The 21,597-nt window shown below is 38.0% G+C and overlaps 2 protein-coding genes across 2 annotated transcripts in view; both read right to left on the bottom strand.

The window, feature by feature from the left end:
• LOC110053708 (uncharacterized) overlaps positions 1-21,541 on the bottom strand; it is a 28,382-nt gene extending 6,841 nt beyond the window's left edge. The window contains exons 1-7 of the mRNA XM_020759974.2: positions 21,406-21,541; positions 16,884-17,011; positions 14,110-14,209; positions 11,697-11,789; positions 10,097-10,351; positions 7,561-7,746; positions 4,986-5,191 (exon numbers count right to left, since the gene is read on the bottom strand). Coding sequence (XP_020615633.2) covers positions 4,986-5,191; positions 7,561-7,746; positions 10,097-10,351; positions 11,697-11,789; positions 14,110-14,209; positions 16,884-17,011; position 21,406 — 969 coding nt within the window. The 5' untranslated portion in view covers positions 21,407-21,541. The remainder of the gene's footprint in view (positions 1-4,985; positions 5,192-7,560; positions 7,747-10,096; positions 10,352-11,696; positions 11,790-14,109; positions 14,210-16,883; positions 17,012-21,405) is intronic.
• Positions 21,433-21,597, bottom strand: part of LOC110053706 (nicolin-1-like) — a 33,000-nt gene continuing 32,835 nt past the window's right edge. Inside the window, exon 8 of the transcript XR_016203038.1 lies at positions 21,433-21,542. The gene's annotated coding sequence lies outside the window, so the exon portion shown is untranslated. The remainder of the gene's footprint in view (positions 21,543-21,597) is intronic.

The following is a 21,597-nucleotide window of genomic DNA, read 5'->3' as shown; positions in this document are numbered from 1 at the left end:
ATTGCACCCACAACTCAAACTGCATTCAGGTAATTACACCCACATAACTCAAACTGCATTCACGTAATTGCACCCACAACTCAAACTGCATTCAGGTAATTGCACCCACATAACTCAAACTGCATTCAGGTAATTACACCCACATAACTCAAACTGCATTCACGTAATTGCACCCACATAACTCAAACTGCATTCAGGTAATTACACCCACATAACTCAAACTGCATTCACGTAATTGCACCCACAACTCAAACTGCATTCAGGTAATTACACCCACATAACTCAAACTGCATTCAGGTAATTCACCCACATAACTCAAACTGCGTTCAGGTAATTGCACCCACAACTCAAACTGCATTCAGGTAATTGCACCCACATAACTCAAACTGCATTCACGTAATTGCACCCACAACTCAAACTGCATTCACGTAATTGCACCCACATAACTCAAACCGCATTCAGGTAATTGCACCCACATAACTCAAACTGCATTCAGGTAATTGCACCCACATAACTCAAACTGCATTCAGGTAATTGCACCCACATAACTCAAACTGCATTCACGTAATTGCACCCACAACTCAAACTGCATTCACGTAATTGCACCCACATAACTCAAACCGCATTCAGGTAATTGCACCCACATAACTCAAACTGCATTCAGGTAATTGCACCCACATAACTCAAACTGCATTCATGTAATTGCATGCACATAACTCTAACTGCATTCAGGTAATTGCACCCACAACTCAAACTGCATTCAGGTAATTGCACCCACATAACTCAAACTGCATTCATGTAATTGCACCCACAACTCAAACTGCATTCAGGTAATTACACCCACATAACTCAAACTGCATTCGGGTAATTCACCCACATAACTCAAACTGCGTTCAGGTAATTGCACCCACAACTCAAACTGCATTCAGGTAATTGCACCCACATAACTCAAACTGCATTCACGTAATTGCACCCACAACTCAAACTGCATTCACGTAATTGCACCCACATAACTCAAACTGCATTCAGGTAATTGCACCCACATAACTCAAACTGCATTCAGGTAATTACACCCACATAACTCAAACTGCATTCAGGTAATTACACCCACATACCTCAAACTGCATTCACGTAATTGCACCCACATAACTCAAACTGCATTCAGGTAATTACACCCACATAACTCAAACTGCATTCACGTAATTGCACCCACAACTCAAACTGCATTCAGGTAATTACACCCACATAACTCAAACTGCATTCAGGTAATTACACCCACATAACTCAAACTGCATTCACGTAATTGAACCCACATAACTCAAACTGCATTCAGGTAATTACACCCACATAACTCAAACTGCATTCAGGTAATTACACCCACATAACTCAAACTGCATTCAGGTAATTCACCCACATAACTCAAACTGCATTCAGGTAATTGCACCCACATAACTCAAACTGCATTCAGGTAATTACACCCACATAACTCAAACTGCATTCACGTAATTGCACCCACATAACTCAAACCGCATTCAGGTAATTGCACCCACATAACTCAAACTGCATTCAGGTAATTGAACCCACATAACTCAAACTGCATTCAGGTAATTGCACCCACATAACTCAAACTGCATTCATGTAATTGCACGCACATAACTCAAACTGCATTCACGTAATTGCACCCACATAACTCAAACTGCATTCAGGTAATTGCACCCACAACTCAAACTGCATTCAGGTAATTGCACCCACATAACTCAAACTGCATTCACGTAATTGCACCCACAACTCAAACTGCATTCAGGTAATTACACCCACATAACTCAAACTGCATTCAGGTAATTCACCCACATAACTCAAACTGCGTTCAGGTAATTGCACCCACAACTCAAACTGCATTCAGGTAATTGCACCCACATAACTCAAACTGCATTCACGTAATTGCACCCACAACTCAAACTGCATTCACGTAATTGCACCCACATAACTCAAACCGCATTCAGGTAATTGCACCCACAAAACTCAAACTGCATTCAGGTAATTCACCCACATAACTCAAACTGCATTCAGGTAATTGCACCCACATAACTCAAACTGCATTCATGTAATTGCACGCACATAACTCAAACTGCATTCAGGTAATTGCACCCACATAACTCAAACTGCATTCAGGTAATTGCACCCACAACTCAAACTGCATTCAGGTAATTGCACCCACATAACTCAAACTGCATTCACGTAATTGCACCCACAACTCAAACTGCATTCAGGTAATTACACCCACATAACTCAAACTGCATTCACATAATTCCACCCACATAACTCAAACTGCATTCAGGTAATTGCACCCACATAACTCAAACTGCATTCAGGTAATTGCACCCACATAACTCAAACTGCATTCATGTAATTGCACGCACATAACTCAAACTGCATTCAGGTAATTGCACCCACATAACTCAAACTGCATTCAGGTAATTGCACCCACAACTCAAACTGCATTCAGGTAATTGCACCCACATAACTCAAACTGCATTCACATAATTGCACCCACAACTCAAACTGCATTCAGTTAATTACACCCACATAACTCAAACTGCATTCAGGTAATTGCACCCACATAACTCAAACTGCATTCACGTAATTGCACCCACAACTCAAACTGCATTCAGGTAATTACACCCACATAACTCAAACTGCATTCACATAATTCCACCCACATAACTCAAACTGCATTCAGGTAATTGCACCCACATAACTCAAACTGCATTCAGGTAATTGCACCCACATAACTCAAACTGCATTCATGTAATTGCACGCACATAACTCAAACTGCATTCAGGTAATTGCACCCACATAACTCAAACTGCATTCAGGTAATTGCACCCACAACTCAAACTGCATTCAGGTAATTGCACCCACATAACTCAAACTGCATTCACATAATTGCACCCACAACTCAAACTGCATTCAGTTAATTACACCCACATAACTCAAACTGCATTCAGGTAATTGCACCCAGATAACTCAAACTGCATTCAGGTAATTGCACCCACATAACTCAAACTGCATTCACGTAATTGCACCCACATAACTCAAACTGCATTCAGGTAATTGCACCCACATAACTCAAACTGCATTCAGGTAATTGCACCCACACAACTCAAACTGCATTCAGGTAATTGCACCCACATAACTCAAACTGCATTCAGGTAATTGCACCCACATAACTCAAACTGCATTCAGGTAATTGCACCCACATAACTCAAACTGCATTCAGGTAATTGCACCCACACAACTCAAACTGCATTCAGGTAATTGCACCCACATAACTCAAACTGCATTGATGTAATTGCACGCACATAACTCAAACTGCATTCAGGTAATTGCACCCACATAACTCAAACTGCATTCAGGTAATTGCACCCACAACTCAAACTGCATTCAGGTAATTGCACCCACATAACTCAAACTGCATTCACGTAATTGCACCCACAACTCAAACTGCATTCAGGTAATTACACCCACATAACTCAAACTACATTCAGGTAATTGCACCCACATAACTCAAACTGCGTTCAGGTAATTGCACCCACAACTCAAACTGCATTCAGGTAATTGCACCCACATAACTCAAACTGCATTCACGTAATTACACCCACATAACTCAAACTGCATTCAGGTAATTGCAACCTCATAAATCAAACTGTATTCAGGTAATTGCACCCATGTAACTCAAACTGCATTCAGATAATTGCACCCACATAACTTAAACTGCATTCACGTAATTGCACCCACATAACTTAAACTGCATTCATGTAATTGCACCCACGTAACTCAAACTGCATTCACATAATTGCACCCACATAACTCAAAAATCATTCACATAATTCCACCCACATAACTCAAACTGCATTCAGGTAATTGCACCCACAACTCAAACTGCATTCACGTAATTGCACCCACATAACTCAAACTGCATTCACGTAATTCCACCCACATAACTCAAAGTGCATTCATGTAATTGCACCCACAACTCAAACTGCATTCACGTAATTGCACCCACAACTCAAACTGCATTCAGGTAATTGCACCCATGTAACTCAAACTGCATTCACGTAATTGCACCCACGTAACTCAAACTGCATTCACATAATTGCACCCACATAACTCAAACTGCATTCAGGTAATTGCACCCATGTAACTCAAACTGCATTCACGTAATTGCACCCACGTAACTCAAACTGCATTCACATAATTGCACCCACATAACTCAAACTGCATTCACGTAATGCACCCAAAACTCAAACTGCATTCAGGTAATTGCACCCATGTAACTCAAACTGCATTCACGTAATTGCACCGATGTAACTCAAACTGCATTCACCTAATTACACCCACATAACTCAAACTGCATTCACGTAATTTCAACCTCATAACTGAAACTGCATTCACATAATTGTACCCACATAACTCAAACTGCATTCAGGTAATTGCACCCATGTAACTCAAACTGCATTCACGTAATTGCACCCACATAACTCAAACTGCATTCACGTAATTGCAACCTCATAACTCAAACTGCATTCACATAATTGCACCCACATAACTCAAACTGCATTCATGTAATTGCACCCACATAACTCAAACTGCATTCACATAATTGCACCCACGTAACTCGAACTGCATTCACGTAATTACACCCACGTAACTCATACTGCATTAACCTAATTGCACCCACATTACTCAAACTGTGTTCACCTAATTGCACCCATGTAACTCAAACTGCCTTCACCTAATTGCACCCACAAAACTCAAACTGCATTCACCTAATTGCACCCACGTAACTCAAACTACATTCACCTAATTGCATCCACATAACTCAAACTGCATTCACCTAATTGCAGCCACATAACTCAACCTGCATTCACCTAATTGCAGACACGTAACTCAAACTGTATTCATTTGATATCTCTATATCTCACCTGGTCTGCTTTTTCCTGGATTTCTCTTCGCTTTTGTCTGTCTTCTTCCAATTGCTGTTCATGTTCCTTTAGTGCATTCAAACGCTGCTGCAGCTCCTGTTGCTCTGTTCTGTTCTCTTGTAATTTTTTGCACAAACTTTTGTCCTCATCTGTATACTTTTTGAAGGCCACCTCAACTGATTGACCTAGGGTTTCCAGGTTTTTGGCTGCAATCGTAAAAGAAAACATTTCATCCTTCCAATTATACCTAATTAATTAGATGGGATCATGCCACTGACTACTTTAAAGGCCACATTTAATAGTGACTGGCTTTGCAGTTGTGAGTCGATTGGAACAATGTTAAATTTATATCTTTTCACATTTTATCCATGAAATAAGCTGTTTACAGCCAACGTAACAGTGCTGACATACTTGTTTTCTGGAGTAAGATTCTGATAGCTTAATTGTGTGGGAAAACAGCTGCTGTGCAATTCTAAGTTCAAACTGAAGAAGCAATCAAAAGTTCATCAAATGAACTTTTGATTCGGAATGTATTATTGGGTGCCAAGCACAATTTTTGTGCTTGGCACCCAATAAACCATTCCCAGGTATATGTGGCTGGAACTTCACAAGATAAATAATCCATCTACTGGCGAAGAAGATATGCATATTTTTACAGTATGTTATGTGGCTGAAAAGCCTTGTAAATGGAGCTTCAATAAAATGTATGTATGTATATGTATGTAATATTAGCCTGATTTCATGGCAGAACAGAAAATGACTGAGGGCCCATATTTCCCAGAACAGCTCAAGCAAGCTACAATGTGCGACAAAAGTGTTGAGACACTTGGCAGTAAAATTCGATTTTCGAGCGTCTTGGACACATTCCCCCCCCTGAACAATGTTGATTTTTCGATTTCTTAGACTACACAGACCACAGCCCCTACACAACATTGAGTTGGGGGGTTGAGGTGTAAGAGAATTAATGCTAGATGCAAATAAAATAGAATAAGTGCTGAAAAGCTTCATTTTCTAAAACTGTCTCAACTACTTTTGTCGCCCATTGTCTGGAGTCTATTTATGTAAATTGTGGCGATTGCCGTTATATTTCCAAGCTCTAGCAAGATTATTTTTACAGATGCCACTAAAATATATGCGTGGTTCAGAGCGATTTGTGACTACAGAAAAAGTGCCTTTTTTTTTCTCACCAAAATTACGACACAAAGACGAAACCTGGTCTATCCCATTAAAAAAATTGATCCATATTTAGCCCTCAAGGTGGTGTTTGTAGCTTTTTTTTTCACTTTTAAAGCGTTCAAAGAGTGTCTACCTCACTTTCATTCAATGCAATTCTCACTATGACACAATGGCTACAAGTTTTTCCCTTTTCAGTTGTCATATTTTGTACCGTTCTTTGACCAAAATCTCTCTATGTCTGACCTCAATACAATGGTTTACCATTGCAGATGACCTCATAATGATGTCACAGTAACATGTGCATTTCATTTTGATAACTGCATTACACTGAGCACATAAAATTTGATATCAACCGATGGGTGCTTTTCAACTTTTACTGGGCGAATGTCCCACTGGGCGATTTCCCACTGGTAAACGATTTACATAGAAAAGTTAATTAATTTACTCTCTTCTTTAAAGCTTCACCGCGATAAAACATTGAGAACTCATGACATGAAGTTCAAAAGCATGATAAAACAAGGGATCTTATGTAATTTTGTCTGCTGAACAGAATGCTGTTAACAGGGAATACTTAAAACATGTAAGTGTAATAAAAATGAATTGTCATTACACATGGTTAACTGTCAGTAAACCAACAAAAACATGCCTTCTGAACCCAAAAGTTCCTTTTATAACATAGTGTCTCATTTTAATTCCTATTGTACAAAGTTTTTGCTTCCTTTTTCAGTTCAGCTTGGAATAATGATTATTTAAAGCAGATAAATGCAGTTTTTTTTACTGGTAACCACAAGTAACTACAAGTAACCACAGGTAACCAAATGATAGTTAAAAGGATACTCTTAATAATGATTAGTCAATTCGTGGTTACCCGTGGTTGACTGCGGTTACCCGTTGATTTTTTTGTCCATGAGAACTTGTTTGAATTACTCCAAGATAGCCTGCTTTGGGGGTACCACTGGTAGTTTGTAATTCAACAATTACTTTGTCATTTCATTCCTTTTTCAGAGAGAAATAAGGAGGAGATGACCAACATCCTGAATTGGGGATGTCACGCATGTATGTCAGATGGCACTCTTAGGTAAAAAACATGGCTCATGACCATTTCCATGGAAACAGACCATACGGCAAAATCCTGACCAAGAAAGAACCAGTCAGAACACTCAGAATTACCTCAACACTGCTTGCCATATAATAAAAGTAAAATAATAATACACAATTCCTTGTACGGATGGATAGCTCATTGACACATATTTTCTTGTTACTATTCAGCTTTAGGGAGTGTTAGTGTACAAGGGAGTAATGTGCAGGCTGGCTCTGGTGGTGTGAGCCAGCTTTGCTCATACACTGATTTACCTTACTTTATTAAAGTTTGACAGAAACTGAATGAATGTCTACATACCTATTATATCTATGTCACCTTCACAGTTGTCACTCATCAATTTCAACTCTTCAATTTCTCGGTTAATTTCTTGATCAAGTTCTTCTTTTTTGTTAACAAACTTTTGAAGGGTTTGAGCTTCTTCTGTCTTCTTCTGTCTCTCCAATACTCTTTTCACATCTTGCTTTCCCTTTGTTATTGCTAAGTCTGCAATAAACATAGCTGACACAATCACACACAGACCTTGATAAATTTCACCAAACTGTTGACACAAATTTAGCATTTTTTAAGTTCTCTTCAATAAGACAGTGAAAAATTGCATCTAAAAGGGACTTCTTTAAAGAGAAAAATACTAATAATATTGTTTGAGATGACTTCATTAAATTGCCTTGAACTTCAAAGTCAGAAATATCAAAGTTAAAATTACGTTTTTTGGAAAAATGGCAAATTCCCCAGAGTGGAGGCAACAGTAGTCAATACCCAGGGTGAAGAAGAAGGGGCAAATGTTCCACTCCCAAATCCAGAAAACAACATTACTCAAGATTTATTACATCTATCACTCACCCAATTCTTTTGTATACTTATTAATGTTTACATGTGCATCTATCCTTCACTGATCATGTGCTTTAATAATACTTTGTGATAACATGCCAAATGCGTAAAATTCAATGAATTAGAAAAGTAATTGTGCGTAATAATATATACTTCTACTTGGCAACAATTGGCTTATTAACTGAGTGGAGACACTATTTTTGATTATATATTGTGATAACTGTGTACAATAATACTCTGCTTTGGCAGATTTTAAAGAATTTTCAAACAGAATAAAGGTTAATAATAGATTTTGTTTTTGAGTTGTTAATATGTAGTTCATGTGAACAGAAGTCAATCTTAAATGTAATCGCATGTCTCTTGTTCTAGATCATGAGTTTTATAAAGTAGCAATGGATTTCCCAGGCGTTAGGCAAGTGGAACCTCAGATACTTTGACAATTGTTATGACAAATTCATGCTCTGAATAACAAGATCGATGCATGAAAACTGACGTCAATTTGTCTAACTCTGAAATCACTTATGGCTATCCAAAAGCTACCCTGTGAGCAGTTGGTTTCTCCTACGCCAAACAAGAAAGAAACCACTGTGAGTAACTGCCTGCCTTTCCATTGAGCATGTGCGAGTTCGTCACGCCCCATGTGATGCATTTGATGTCAGTTCCATTTGTTCCCTGGAGGTGCTTGCACTGTACAATGCCAGTCAAAAGAATGCAAAATTTATCGCCAAAAATGCCGACAAAAGATGCTCCAGACCTTCATTGAAGTATTCTCTAGGTTGCGGTCTAACTCTAAAACCTAAATTTAAGGCTTTCTTGCCCTCTCTCGTGTGGGATTGTTGAACTCATTGAACACAATAATAGCGGAGCTCCGAAGGGCCACCAAGCAGAGCCCCATACTCATATAGGAAAGAAAAGGAAACCCATGAGTTGATTTTCTCATGGTTATCATGGCTAGCGGTATTGCTCGTGGGCGTGTACGCATGACGACGACAACGACGACGGAGTTGCCCAACATGGCGGCCATACTCCAAATAATAGGTTGACAGAGACATACAGCCTTGGTTTACCGTGTACTTCCTTGATATTGGACATCCATGTTATGATCAATTGACACCTGTCAAAACAAGGTATCCGCTGACCAGTACCACGTGACCATATCGCAGGCTCAAGTTTACAGCTCCTCGAGATCACATGTTTTTTTGAAGTTGACCGCTGACCAAGTGCTGGTTATCGATTGGATCGCGGGCTCATATTGGGTGAGTTTGTTGGAAACAGGGCAGGATTGTTCGGAAGCTGGTTTACGCTAACCCAGGATTAAAGTTAACCAAATTATAACTTTTTCTTCTATACAAATGTTTGTTTTTTGCTGTTTTGTTTTGTGTATACGGTGATTATTAAAACTCAAAACAGAAGGCCAAACAATATACAGAAACCTCACCGCAAAGTTACAAAACTCAAATCAAGATTCTACCTTTTTCTGGGTTAGCTTAATTGGGCTATGAACAACCCGGCCAGGAGCTACGCTTTTAGGTTGGCCTAAATCTATATATTATGATTTTAACTGGGATAATGTGATTGAAGGCACCGCGGTTTCATAAAAGCTGTTGCAAGTGACTGGACATCATCAAAAGTGAAAACAAAAGCCCACTCCAACTTCAAGCAATGTACAGCACAGTCTTGAAGAACTACGAAATGTGTTTGAACATCGTATAAACCCAGATTGTGATCGTTTGCAGTGGAGTTGGACTTTGATCACTACATGGTGGGCTTGGGTAAATGCAGCAGTTGCTGGTGAGCACATGTGTGCGAGCCTAAACCAGCTTTTAAACTAGTTTTACCAGTTCAAAGTTAATTTATTCATCCATGGCGCTGGACAGCGGCTAACTCAAAGGAACGCACAGTTGCTTGCAGTGGTTTCTCTCTTGTATGGTGTAGGAGAAGCCAACTGCTTGAAGGGTATCTAAAAGCATACAAAACAATGATATGAGTAAAAGTATTTAATTACCAAGCAGTTGAACTCCTTCTTGTCTTTTGTCATCAGCACCATCCATCTCTGTCTTCTTCAGCAACTCGTACCTCTCCCGTTCACATCTCTTGAAGTCTGCTAGTGCTGTCACAGCTTCATCTGAAAGCTCAAATTTATCTGCCACACCATGACAGGCCTCCAAAAGTACAAGAAAACAGGATCCCAGCAACTCTTTTACAGCATTAAGAGACGTTGAATTTTTTGCAGCATAGTCAATGGCAGTCAAAAGTTGCTCTGTTAATTTTTCAAAAAAACAGACATTAATGCATTTAGTTATGCTACCTGCTCCTCAGTGATAGTTATAACACCAACGTAAATCAGCAGCCAAACACCTATCCCATGCTTTCCAGACAGTTATTATGCAATTTGCTCCTGAACTCTTTAATTGTGTGGAATTCTTTGCCCGCCTTCATTACCACTTCAAAGGTTATCTTGTTTGAGAAAAACTCATGCAGATGAGGCACCACTGGCAAATATCAAAATGGAATGCCAAAGGTGGCTAGAAAAGCCTTGATTATTGGGGAGGTCTGGAACCCAGTATATTGCCATGGTAACAAAACTGTTAAGCTCATATTGTGGGACACATCTGGTAGAATTTCACTGCAAAGAATAAAACATTTCTGATGCAAATTGGCTAAGATATCTGTCTTCATCATATCTGATCAAAATTTGGTTGAGCTAATATGATGACATAATCACTTGGCTAATTTGCAAGTTTTAAAAACTTGACTATCTCTGGAACGAAATGAGATATATTTTGAAAAAAAGTAAACAACATTTTTCTTCTCACACAGACTACTTGTTTATGTTTTAAAAATGGCTTAGATAGGAAAGATGCAAATTTCATCATAAGGAAGACAAAAAGTAGCAAAAAATGTATGGCAAGTGCTGATCTGGACTTGAATATTACTAAAAAGTAGAGATCAAAATTCACTTTACCAAGAAAAGAAACAGTAAAACAGTAGCCTAATCTGACAACAAGAAATTTTAACTTGGAAATTCACTCCCTGAGCAATGAATGCTAAAAAATTAAAACCTACAGGTTTCCCAAGTATTGGTAAATTAAATATCACATCACACACACCTAATAGTTTCAAAGTAAATAACAAATAAACTTCATTGTTCTGCAGATTGGGTGATCAGGAGAATTTTAAATTCTTGTCTACACTGAATTTAACTCTTATTAATTAAGCAAATGTTGCAAAAATGGGCAGAACAAAATCTCTACCCATTGAAAAGGTAGTGACATCACCTGATAGAACTAGCAACTTGTTTTAGTTATGCCTCTTGGAAGTAGTTAGCCAGCTGACCAGCTGAGAAAGCTGAAATTCTGGCTAAATGAAAACTTCTACTACTGTTTAGTACTTACTTGGTTGTAAATTTCAACCAAATTTTCACTGTTTCATCCTTCTACATAACTTCCCTGGCTTATGAAAATTCTAAGTAACTAAAGCTACATAACTCCTAAAATTATTAGATTGTGTAAGTTTAATGTTACCATAAAAGTGTGCATCATGTGACAAATTTAAAATACTTTTCACGGAACATCACTTTTATCAGTCCTAGCTGTGAAACTTACCATTGACCTCCTTTCCAGTGACATGAAAAGGTCCAAACTCTGGATTCTGAAGGATTTCAGCAAGTGTTGTCATGTGTCCCTTGATTTGTTCATCTTTAATGTAATAAGTGAATAATATATACTAGTTATGCAAAACTTTCAAGTCATATACAATGGAATTTCTCACAAGTCACTTGAATTTTCTTGGTTTACACACAAGCATTTAGGTGAGTGAGTTTACCGAGAAAATACTAGTGACAAGTGGGATATTGTATGGTTTGCCACTAGAGAGCATTGCAACTATTTTACACCATGCCATAGAAAGCACAGGGGCCAACCCTAAATCAATGCACATGATGGAAAGGTTGGATGTAATACTGTCAAATATACAATGGCTTTCCTGTATAATTCTGATTGGCTGTAATTTTCTATGGCATGGTATAAAAGGTCATATTAGCCAGAGAAGTAAGGGGGAGAGATGGTGGGGCAGTAAGGAAAATAGTAAGAGTTTAATTATATGCAAACAAAACCCTCAACTTTTTAACCTCGCACAAAATACCCCATATCATTAAAAGCTGGATCATGGGATAATGCAATTCAAGAGATTTCATTGGCTTAACCCATCATGGTATATGAGCCATTAATATACCATGTTCTACAAATATGGTAAGCGTACACATGATTTTTTTTTTTGGCATTATTACTTTTATTTCATTTCTGCAGTTTTCTGTACTTTGGGGGCATTTTTATTAAAACAATTATTTCACTCACTCTTGTTGGTTCTGAGATGGTTATAGAACCAACGCGGCGCTATGTGCCTTGTTGGCTATCTATCATATTATATCCAATGCACGCCCATGGAATAATTGTTAATTAAGGTCCTAAATCATAACATCATAACTTTAATTACTTTTTTCTAACTACTGGTAAGTGGTTTTAACATTAAGCAGTTCCCATGGGAAACAGTATAGCTTTCCCAAGAATCACCATGTTTCCATAGACAAAGTTGAGAGAAACATCAAGGTTCAAGGAAAAGAAAATGACACTAACTGTTTCCCCAAGGGACCAGTAATTAAGTGTTTTGTTGTATAGCTGGAGTTTAGTGTTAAGTCATGTTAAGGAATAAGGGAAGAAGAATTACCCCCATGTCCGAGGAGTCTTAGGGTTAGTGCATGGTAGAGTGGGCAACAACTACTTTATTGTCACCCAACATCAGTCAGACACACTCGGCTATCACCAGGTGTACCGATTTTTTATTCTTTACCACATTTTGACATCATCTGTGATCTATTACTGAACAGATGCAAGGTAACATGGAATCTAAGCTATTTGTTAAACATATTGTGTAGTTTCAGAAGCTATCCATAATGCATGTTTCACGCATGAAATGTATGACAATTGAAAAAAACTAAGGCATAAAATGTATTTACTATCATTTACAAACTACAGAGACAAAGCGTATGACTTAATTGATGTATTCCTTTGGTGAAAGAAAAATAAAGCGACATTTGGGAAATAGCTGTTTTGAAAAAACTGTTGTTTGACGACTTTACTGCGCGTGTAAAGTAATTAGATATGATGTTTTGACCATGCATAAATTAAAATTTCGACTCAGTTATTTGAAAGAGCTTTATGTATGTTCCGAGATTCTCGTAAGAAAACTTCCTTTAATGAAGAAAAAGTCCGCTGCTATGCCATTTGGGAGTGAAGTGCTTCTAAGTCAGTTGTTTGTTAGTTTAAACATCGGTTCAAACATTTTAACATGACACAAAGGAACACACCGCGTCTGCAGTCTACCGTGAAAAAGTATGCCTTTGTCTACAATGTAACTATAAACAGCTGCGCCCAAATTTTATTACAATCAATGAGTTAAGTCTTGTCTTTTATGGATAAGAAATTTCCGAGGGGTAGGGGGGGGGGGCCCAAGTAGAAAAATCATGGAAATTCCAGGGGGTGGGGGGAGTACTGTGAAACCCCCTGGAACGGAAAATCCTGGAGGGTGGGGGTTCAAACTGGAAAAAAAACCCTCCATGGGGGGTATGGATATTTTCTGGAACCACACATTCACAAAAAAATTTAACAGCAAGCAGAGGAAGAAGCAAAAGAAAGAAGGAGGGAGTGAATTCCAACTACCAAACCAACAAATTGGAATATAATAGTTTCCAAGTTAAAAAGGAGGTCTCAGATTTAAGTTACAACTAGCTGTACTACAAGAGCTTATTGCAAACTTCATTTAAGACGTACCCTACTGGAATGCAACATGTCAAGAACTTAGTTTTATAATGAAATATAACAACCCTCTCAAGATCTTGAGATGTTACACAACATACGTATGCTCTTAATGGTATACAGTGTAAGAGAGGGTTAACTACATCAGACAATCATTCTTTTTGAGTGAACATTAATTTAAAGTTTTATTAACTCTTTAATTTACCAATCTTTGGCCGTGACTGAACTTTATTCCTGCTAGCATCCAGACCTTCTTGTTTGCTGTAGTACAAGTGTCCCTTGGTTTTCTTAGGGAGTGCTTGTGCCTGACAGTAACATTAAACACACGATTGAGTCATTCATACAAACATCTTTACGTAATTAACAGCAATAAAACTGTTATCCATGTGAAATTGTTGTTCCTTCACCTTTATATATTTCCAATGTTCAAGGTTCATGAACACACACTGATTGTTACATACTATTTGATGATTGTGTAGTTAACTAGTTACCAAACAGTGACAAGATTAAAAGTAAACAAATGACCAGTCATGAAAATGATGCTTTGCTTTTCCTGTAAGAGGGGGCCCCTGATTGTTTTTCATTTGTACACATTGCACGTGTAGGAGACTTTGCTGTTCTTTAATTTCCTACAAGATTCTTTCCATCATATTTTATATAAGTGTTATTACTTGATACTAAAATCTTGTCCACAAAGTGTGAAGACAATGAAATAACAATGAAATATGGTCAATAATAATCTCCAATTTGGAAACAATTAGTAAGTTATAAAATGACATGTTACAGCATGTTATCACTTATTTAGACGAAAACAACAGTGGAAGATGACTGCAGAAAAGCAATTGTGTGACACTTAGTAAGTTAAAATGACATGTTATCACGTATTTGATGAAAAAAACAGTCTTTATGCTCAGTCTGTGTTTTGTACCTAGTCTGCAGTCTACAGTCACCATTTTGTACCTAGTCTGCATTTTGAAACCGGTTTGCAGTCTGCAGTCTGTAGTCTGCATTTTGTAGTAACTGACCATTAGGTCAATTTGTTCTTTAGGTCAGAATGATTTCAACCTACAGTACATTGTGCCAACGGGGAAGGGTGAGTCTGGGACCAATAACATATTAGACCAACAAATATGAACAAATTATTTTACAAATTATGATTCCTTGTGTGGCCAAGTGGAGATGAATGTGGTATACAAAGTCAGAGATAAAAATAACAAAAGTAGATTCTGGGGGATTAGAGTTAGGGGGGTTGATATGGGATCCTGGCAGGGTAGGGTAGGGTTAGGAGTTAAGGGAGGTGGGTGATGGGTGGTGTGCGTGTTATTCTTTTTAAGAGCCACCAAAAAGTGACAAAAAAAAATAGTCTGGTTTGACAAATTTATAAAGTTTAACTGTTAAGTTTAACCCTTAATGTAGTAATATCAAGAAAAAATTACTAAGGTTGAGGCTTTTTGACTTTACAGAAACTTCCTCCGAGATACCATCCACCCCATTTCCGGTAAAAGTCCTTACAGGCTGTTTACAAGAAAAAAAATAACAAATTTTCTTTGCAAACGTAATTCCTATTTTAAGCTGTCAAATAAAAATTTATACATTGGTTATCAATAAAATGGTTTCATTTTGTCTAAAATTCCACTTAATTTTTTTGAGGGCTGATAAATTTTGGTCCAGTGGAGTTGAAGAGGTGAAAATTTAATGGTAATTATATCTACTTTGTAAATAATTCACCATTCACTATAAAGAGGTACCCTTTTCAGTTAACTCTGTATATGTATCATCCATGCTTTATTTAACACAAAAAGAAGCCTAAGCTGTGTATTACACTATGATAAAACACTCCGGACATTTGAGAACACAAGGAAAATGTAGAAAACACGAGAAGCAGGCAAGTGTTTTCTACATTTCTCAAGTGTTCTCAAATGTCCGGAGTGTTCTATCACAGTGTAATACATGGGTTAGGCTTCTTTATTTGCTTTATGATATAGATCTTACCTGCGCAAAACAATAAAACACTCTTTTTCTATGTTTTATACTCTGATGAAACATGGGTTTTTGACCAATCAGAGTGCACGTGTGTCCTATCTATATAGAGAGTCCTATCTATATTATAATTAACCATAATGAAGCTATTAATCAATCTTTCTTGTTCAACAGTTACAAGAACATTAACAGTCCCAAGGGATGCATGACACTGGTGCCCAGTATAAGATGAAACATCCAAAGAGTTCAACATCAGGAACCCATTATAAATATGTGGCACCTGATTCAAATTATTCAATATGTCAACATCCTATTGCATAATTAAGTTAAGACTAAACCTGTTTGAGGCATTGCTATCAGGTAATTACAATTATAATTAATACTTAAAACTCAACTTAATAACTCAAGACTCGATAATTTCAACAGCATAATCTAATTTCCTTTTAAGTTCTCTCAAGTGTTTGCCTTTAAGCTGGTTTCTGTGTGTTAAAAATGCAGCATTTAGCAAATAAAAGAGAATAATTAACTTTTTTGAACACCTTAGTGGTGTATTAAATACCTGCCTCATCAACATTGTTTCATAGTTTCCCAAGGAGTAGTTCATTTGTGCCTACAGAAATTTATTTGATCTCAATTTTCTTTGTTTACCACCCATTTACATGTATGACTTATTGAATCAGATTCATGGCAAAAGCACAATGTTTTATAATTGGCTGATTTCTTTTCTTGGAGAAATTTGCATCATCATTACGCTTCCATAGAAACCTATCCTGAATAAATTATTTACAATATTAGTTCTTAAACTAGTGAGGTTCAGTTTTTTTATATGATTTAAAACTTTCTTACCACATGTAGCAAAACATGTCTCAATTTTGCAAAATTGGAGTCAGCTATTAAAAGATCACTCCTATTCATTTCTGAAGTATATTTCCCAGAAAATTCCCCTATAAAAATTGAGTTTGTCAAAGACTGAAAGGCTTAAAAGAAAGAGCAATTTACCTCTACAATATCCTTCCTGTCTGTAGATAATTCACCACTGGATTCCATGGAATGATTAACCAGCTCAATACTTTCTTCCCCATTTGAGTTGTCTATGAAGACCATTTGGTTCTCATCAATTAAGTCCACTGAAAAATAAAAAATGCCCCCAATTTTGGAGAAATTTCAAGAATTCAATGCATTCAAGTCAGTTTTAATTTAGTAAACATATATTTGAGGTTTACGAGTAGTTCAGTTTTAACAGACCATGTGTTTTTCATTTTAATCACACTGGGAACACAATGAGGGACAAAAATGATACCCTATTTAAATTTACAGTTGTGCTCAATCAAATGTGCAATTACCAAACTCCTGTTTGTTTTACTTTGTATGTCTAAATATTAACACTGATAAAAAACGAAGTAATGAAAAAAAAAAAAAGCCTAAATATTACCCTATTATCAAACAAGTGTACATCTTGTGGAAATTTTGTATGGTGAACCGTTCCCCTAATCCCCCCAAATCCTTTGTTAGCAATTTGATAGGACGATTTACACATCTGCATAATACCCCATAATAGCCACATGTTCAGGGGAAACTTCTACTAAAAGGTTGACCTACGTCTAGTTTGTCTGTCGTTTTGTTCTCTGGGACATATGTATAACTGAACATTGACATTTAGTTTGATATTTGGATGTTTTTCTATTAATCCCATTCAATAATGGTTGATTATGATTACTCCTGCGTGATTTAGTTATCAAGAAATAGATTCCGAACAAAATCGAATTGGATTGAGCTCGCATTCGATCATCGAACTCACAGCAAAATAGATGTTCGATTTTGTTTGATGAGGCCCGTTCTAAACGCCGCTCCATTCATGTGCCGAACCCAACTGATAAGTTAAGTACAGCAGAAGAGTGGCGTTTGAATCAGTTTGGTTCAGCAGGTTAGGTTTGGTGCGACAAACAACATTAAATTTGGCAAGGTCTGTCGCACTATGTGAAGTTGGAGCGGCAGCTGATTCATACGGCGTTCTCCTCATGTGTCAAACCTAATGCATAAATTAAAAGAGGCCATAACTTTGAAACGGAAGTGAAATTAAACAAAGCCCGATACAGTTTTTCGAAGGAGTTATCCTAGAACATACCTGCCGATTTTCAGCCAATTCCATCGGAAGATGCGCGTAAACGAACTAAAAATGTTCATCCTTATATACAGTTTTATTTTATCGAGAAAAACACGAAAAACCTTTTATGAGATTTGTATGAATAGGTGTTAAAAATCCCCTCTGCACTGACAGATGTTGGCATGGGTCAGTTTACCACAACAATGGGTTATGACAACTTGAAATAAACAGATGACTAATATTCTGGCGCGGAAACCCGCCGTCGCATTGAAGTCGTCCGAGAAGGGACAAACTACAAGTTATACTGCCGTGATCTTTTACTTAAAAGATTTTGTCAGCGGCGTTGGTATTATGTTGCTTAAGTTTAGGCTCCTTTGTTCTCCAGACATTTTTTGAAACCATGCCTCGTGAAGCCAAAAAGCATGAAAAAGAGGAAATCTCGAGGTCTACATTGTCAACATCTACATCTGCACTTGACTCTCTCGTTGTGGAAGTTTCGGAATTGCGTCGGTTCTACAACAATTTCATGCGACCAGCACTTGTTGTATTTTGTCCTTTAACTTCATTGGCGGGACTAGTGTCCTCGAGTTCCTTCAACCATTCTTCTTGGTTACAGTGCGACCCACGGTCGCTCAGAGCCAAAGATCTTGTTTGACGCTGAACCTGTGGGTTCCACCAGATTTTCGCCTCTTCGGCGTCTTCGAAGACGAAAATGGGCAAGAATTTTTCGTCCTGACATAAAGAAAATTTGACAAGAACGAAATCCAACTTGCAATGAAACAACCAGATCAAGAACAGTTCGCGTGCACAAATGAAATATCACACCACAATTCATGTTACTTGCGACAACTGGCGGTGAATTTTAATTAGAGGTGTCAACGCACTGTAAGGGGTCAATAATATTCAAAAATAGTTTTTTTGCTTTAACTTAACAAGTAAAAAAGCCCCCTCTCCCATTCTTTTTGCAAAATATTTATCTCTGTCAGTCTTCTCGATTTGAAGACCCAAAAAAGATTTTTCGCATTTTTCGTAAAAATCCAGCTACCATGATACCTTAACAAGTCAAATTAACCTGGAGAAAACCTGTCTAAATGCAAACACTGAACCTTGCGTATGAATTTCCTTCCCTAAATATTGCTATAACCACAGGTAGCCCAAGCTCATTTGGGAACTGTCAACATGACTTTGCGTAACAGCGTTATGATAAGAGTTCATATGGGAATATAACGATTGTACAAAATAGTTCAAAATAAGGGGGAAAAGAGGGGGAAAATTGACTTACCTGTCCTGTATAACTTGTGTTTTTATGGCATTTGGAGGGGTTTCAGAGCGATTGCAGTGGGTTTTAGCTTCTCTGTATTCCTCTCCCTATAAAGAGAGACAAGGTAGGGCACTCGAGTGACGGAGCCCAGCAGATCCACTGAAGGAATGCAGCCATAAATTTGCCCCAAAGGATCTGATCACCTCAGATTCTGCCTAGAGCAACGCTAATAGATGCTCTAACCATTGCTTTTCTTCATCAGATTAAAACGTCCGCCAAGGAGCAATTTTATCAAGCAAACCTCTCAAGGCTCCTCCATCAATAGCCATGCGTTGACCATGTGTTCCATACACCGACCATTTGAAATTAGCTTAGCGACCTGGCCTTTGGGTTCAAATTACCAGCGCACCTGGTGGGAGAAGGGACAATGTCCGCCATAACGGTCACGCGAGTTGTGGTGGACATTGTCCCTTCTCCCTTCTCCGGGTGCGCAGGTAATTTGAACCCAAAAGCCGTGTCGCTAAGCTAATTTCAAACAGTCGGTGCATGGAACACGCGGTCAAATCATCTTTCAATGGCTATCGATGGAAAAGTCTTGAGAGATTTTCTCGCTAAAATTGCTCCCTGGCAGATGTTTTAATCCGATGAAGAAAAGCAATGGTTAGAGCATCTATAAGTGTTGTTCTAGGTGGAATCTCGAGGCGATCAGATCCTTTGGGGAGAATTTATGGCTGGATTCCTTTGGTCGATCTGCTGGGCCCTGTCACTCGAGTGCCCTACCTTGTCTCTCTTTATAGGCGAATCTTTGCTGATGTCGTTGTTTACACTTTTTGCTCATTAACATACAACTTTGTGCATAGAAGGCATCAAGCTAGACACTATTTTACTAGAAAAACTTAAAGAGCTTGTGAAACTTAGTAAGTGGTGAAATTTTTGGCTCTTTGGGTGTAATATTCGAGGAGAAATTGGCTTTCAAAAACATCAAAATTTCTGTGTGGCAAAAGCGCTAATGAGCTCACACATTCTTTGTAAAATTTTGAGCTTTTAAACCCTTGTCGCACAAAAAGTATTCAATACATCACGCTCAAATTCCTTGGGACAGTTCATTCACATTCAGTATTAATCTCTTTGTAGCTCCATCAGAAACTGTATCGCTCATGGTAATGAGGCAAATATTGTAAACAAAGATTCTCCTATAGGGAGAGGAATACAGAGAAGCTAAAACCCACTGTAATCACTCTGAAACCCCTCCAAATGCCATAAAAACACAAGTTATACAGGACTGGTAAGTCGATTTTATTACTCTTTTCCCCCTCATTTTGAACTATTTTGTACGATCGTTATGTTCCCATATTAACTCTTATAATAAGGCTGTTACGCAATGTCATGTCGATGGTTCCCAAAGGAGCTTGGGTTACCTGTGTTATAACAGTGAAATGTTAGTGACAAGTTTTCTGTTTGGACAGAGGTCTTGAATACAGAACGCTTATTTTCTCGTCGAAAATTGTTACCACCGGCTTCCCGAATTAAGTTCGACGCAGGTACGCCGTCTGAACCAGCCGTCGCTCCAAAGTCGCTCTAAAGTCGTACTTAATCAAGTTTGGTTCGGCACATGAGTGGAGCGACGTTTCGTACGCCGGGATCATTGAGAGAGAACCGTAAACAGGCTGTAAACCGAAACGTTATTCAGGCTAAAAGGAGTATATGATATTCAGGCTAACCGAAGTGATATTCAGGCAAACTGGAGTGTTGTAACATCTAATATGAATAAACACAAGTCCATTTAACGCAGAGCATATACAAGGTAAGATATTTTGATACATATGGATTTGTTGAAATAGACTCTGAGGAAAAGCGCCTACCAGAGCCACACGATTTGACACAAATCGCGCCGAAATTGTGACAGGGGAACGGTATTTTTTAGTTTTAACCTGTACACGCCATATTCCGGTTAGCCAGCTTTTCCAGAAGTTTACTTCTAGCAGCATTACTCCATTTCTCAAAAATAAGATTCGGGCTCAAAGAACGATCGTGGACATTAACGCGACATGATAACCCGGAAGTTGGAAAAAGCGAATTTTAAGCGAATTTATAGCTCTAAGAATCCTGAAAATTTTGAAAAGTGAAAGTCAAAGACATTTCAAAGCTAGACTTACTTATGTCGTGCAATTCTTTCTCCTTCCTGACGTTAAAATGCTGCAGCACTTCTGCTACGAAGACCTTCAGACCCCCGCTTTATGAAACGCGATGTCAACAAGTTAGGGGATGCCCCAGGCTAGTTCACTGCACGTTGCTGTTGGAAGAAAATAATAAATCTATCAAGCCGCAGAACAAACTTAGCAACACTT

The sequence above is a fragment of the Orbicella faveolata genome, unplaced genomic scaffold (assembly GCF_042242905.1).
Source record: "Orbicella faveolata isolate gen_17 unplaced genomic scaffold, um_ofav_v1 contig_4, whole genome shotgun sequence".
Taxonomy (NCBI): domain Eukaryota; kingdom Metazoa; phylum Cnidaria; class Anthozoa; order Scleractinia; family Merulinidae; genus Orbicella; species Orbicella faveolata.
This window is presented reverse-complemented; position numbering and strand designations above follow the sequence as displayed.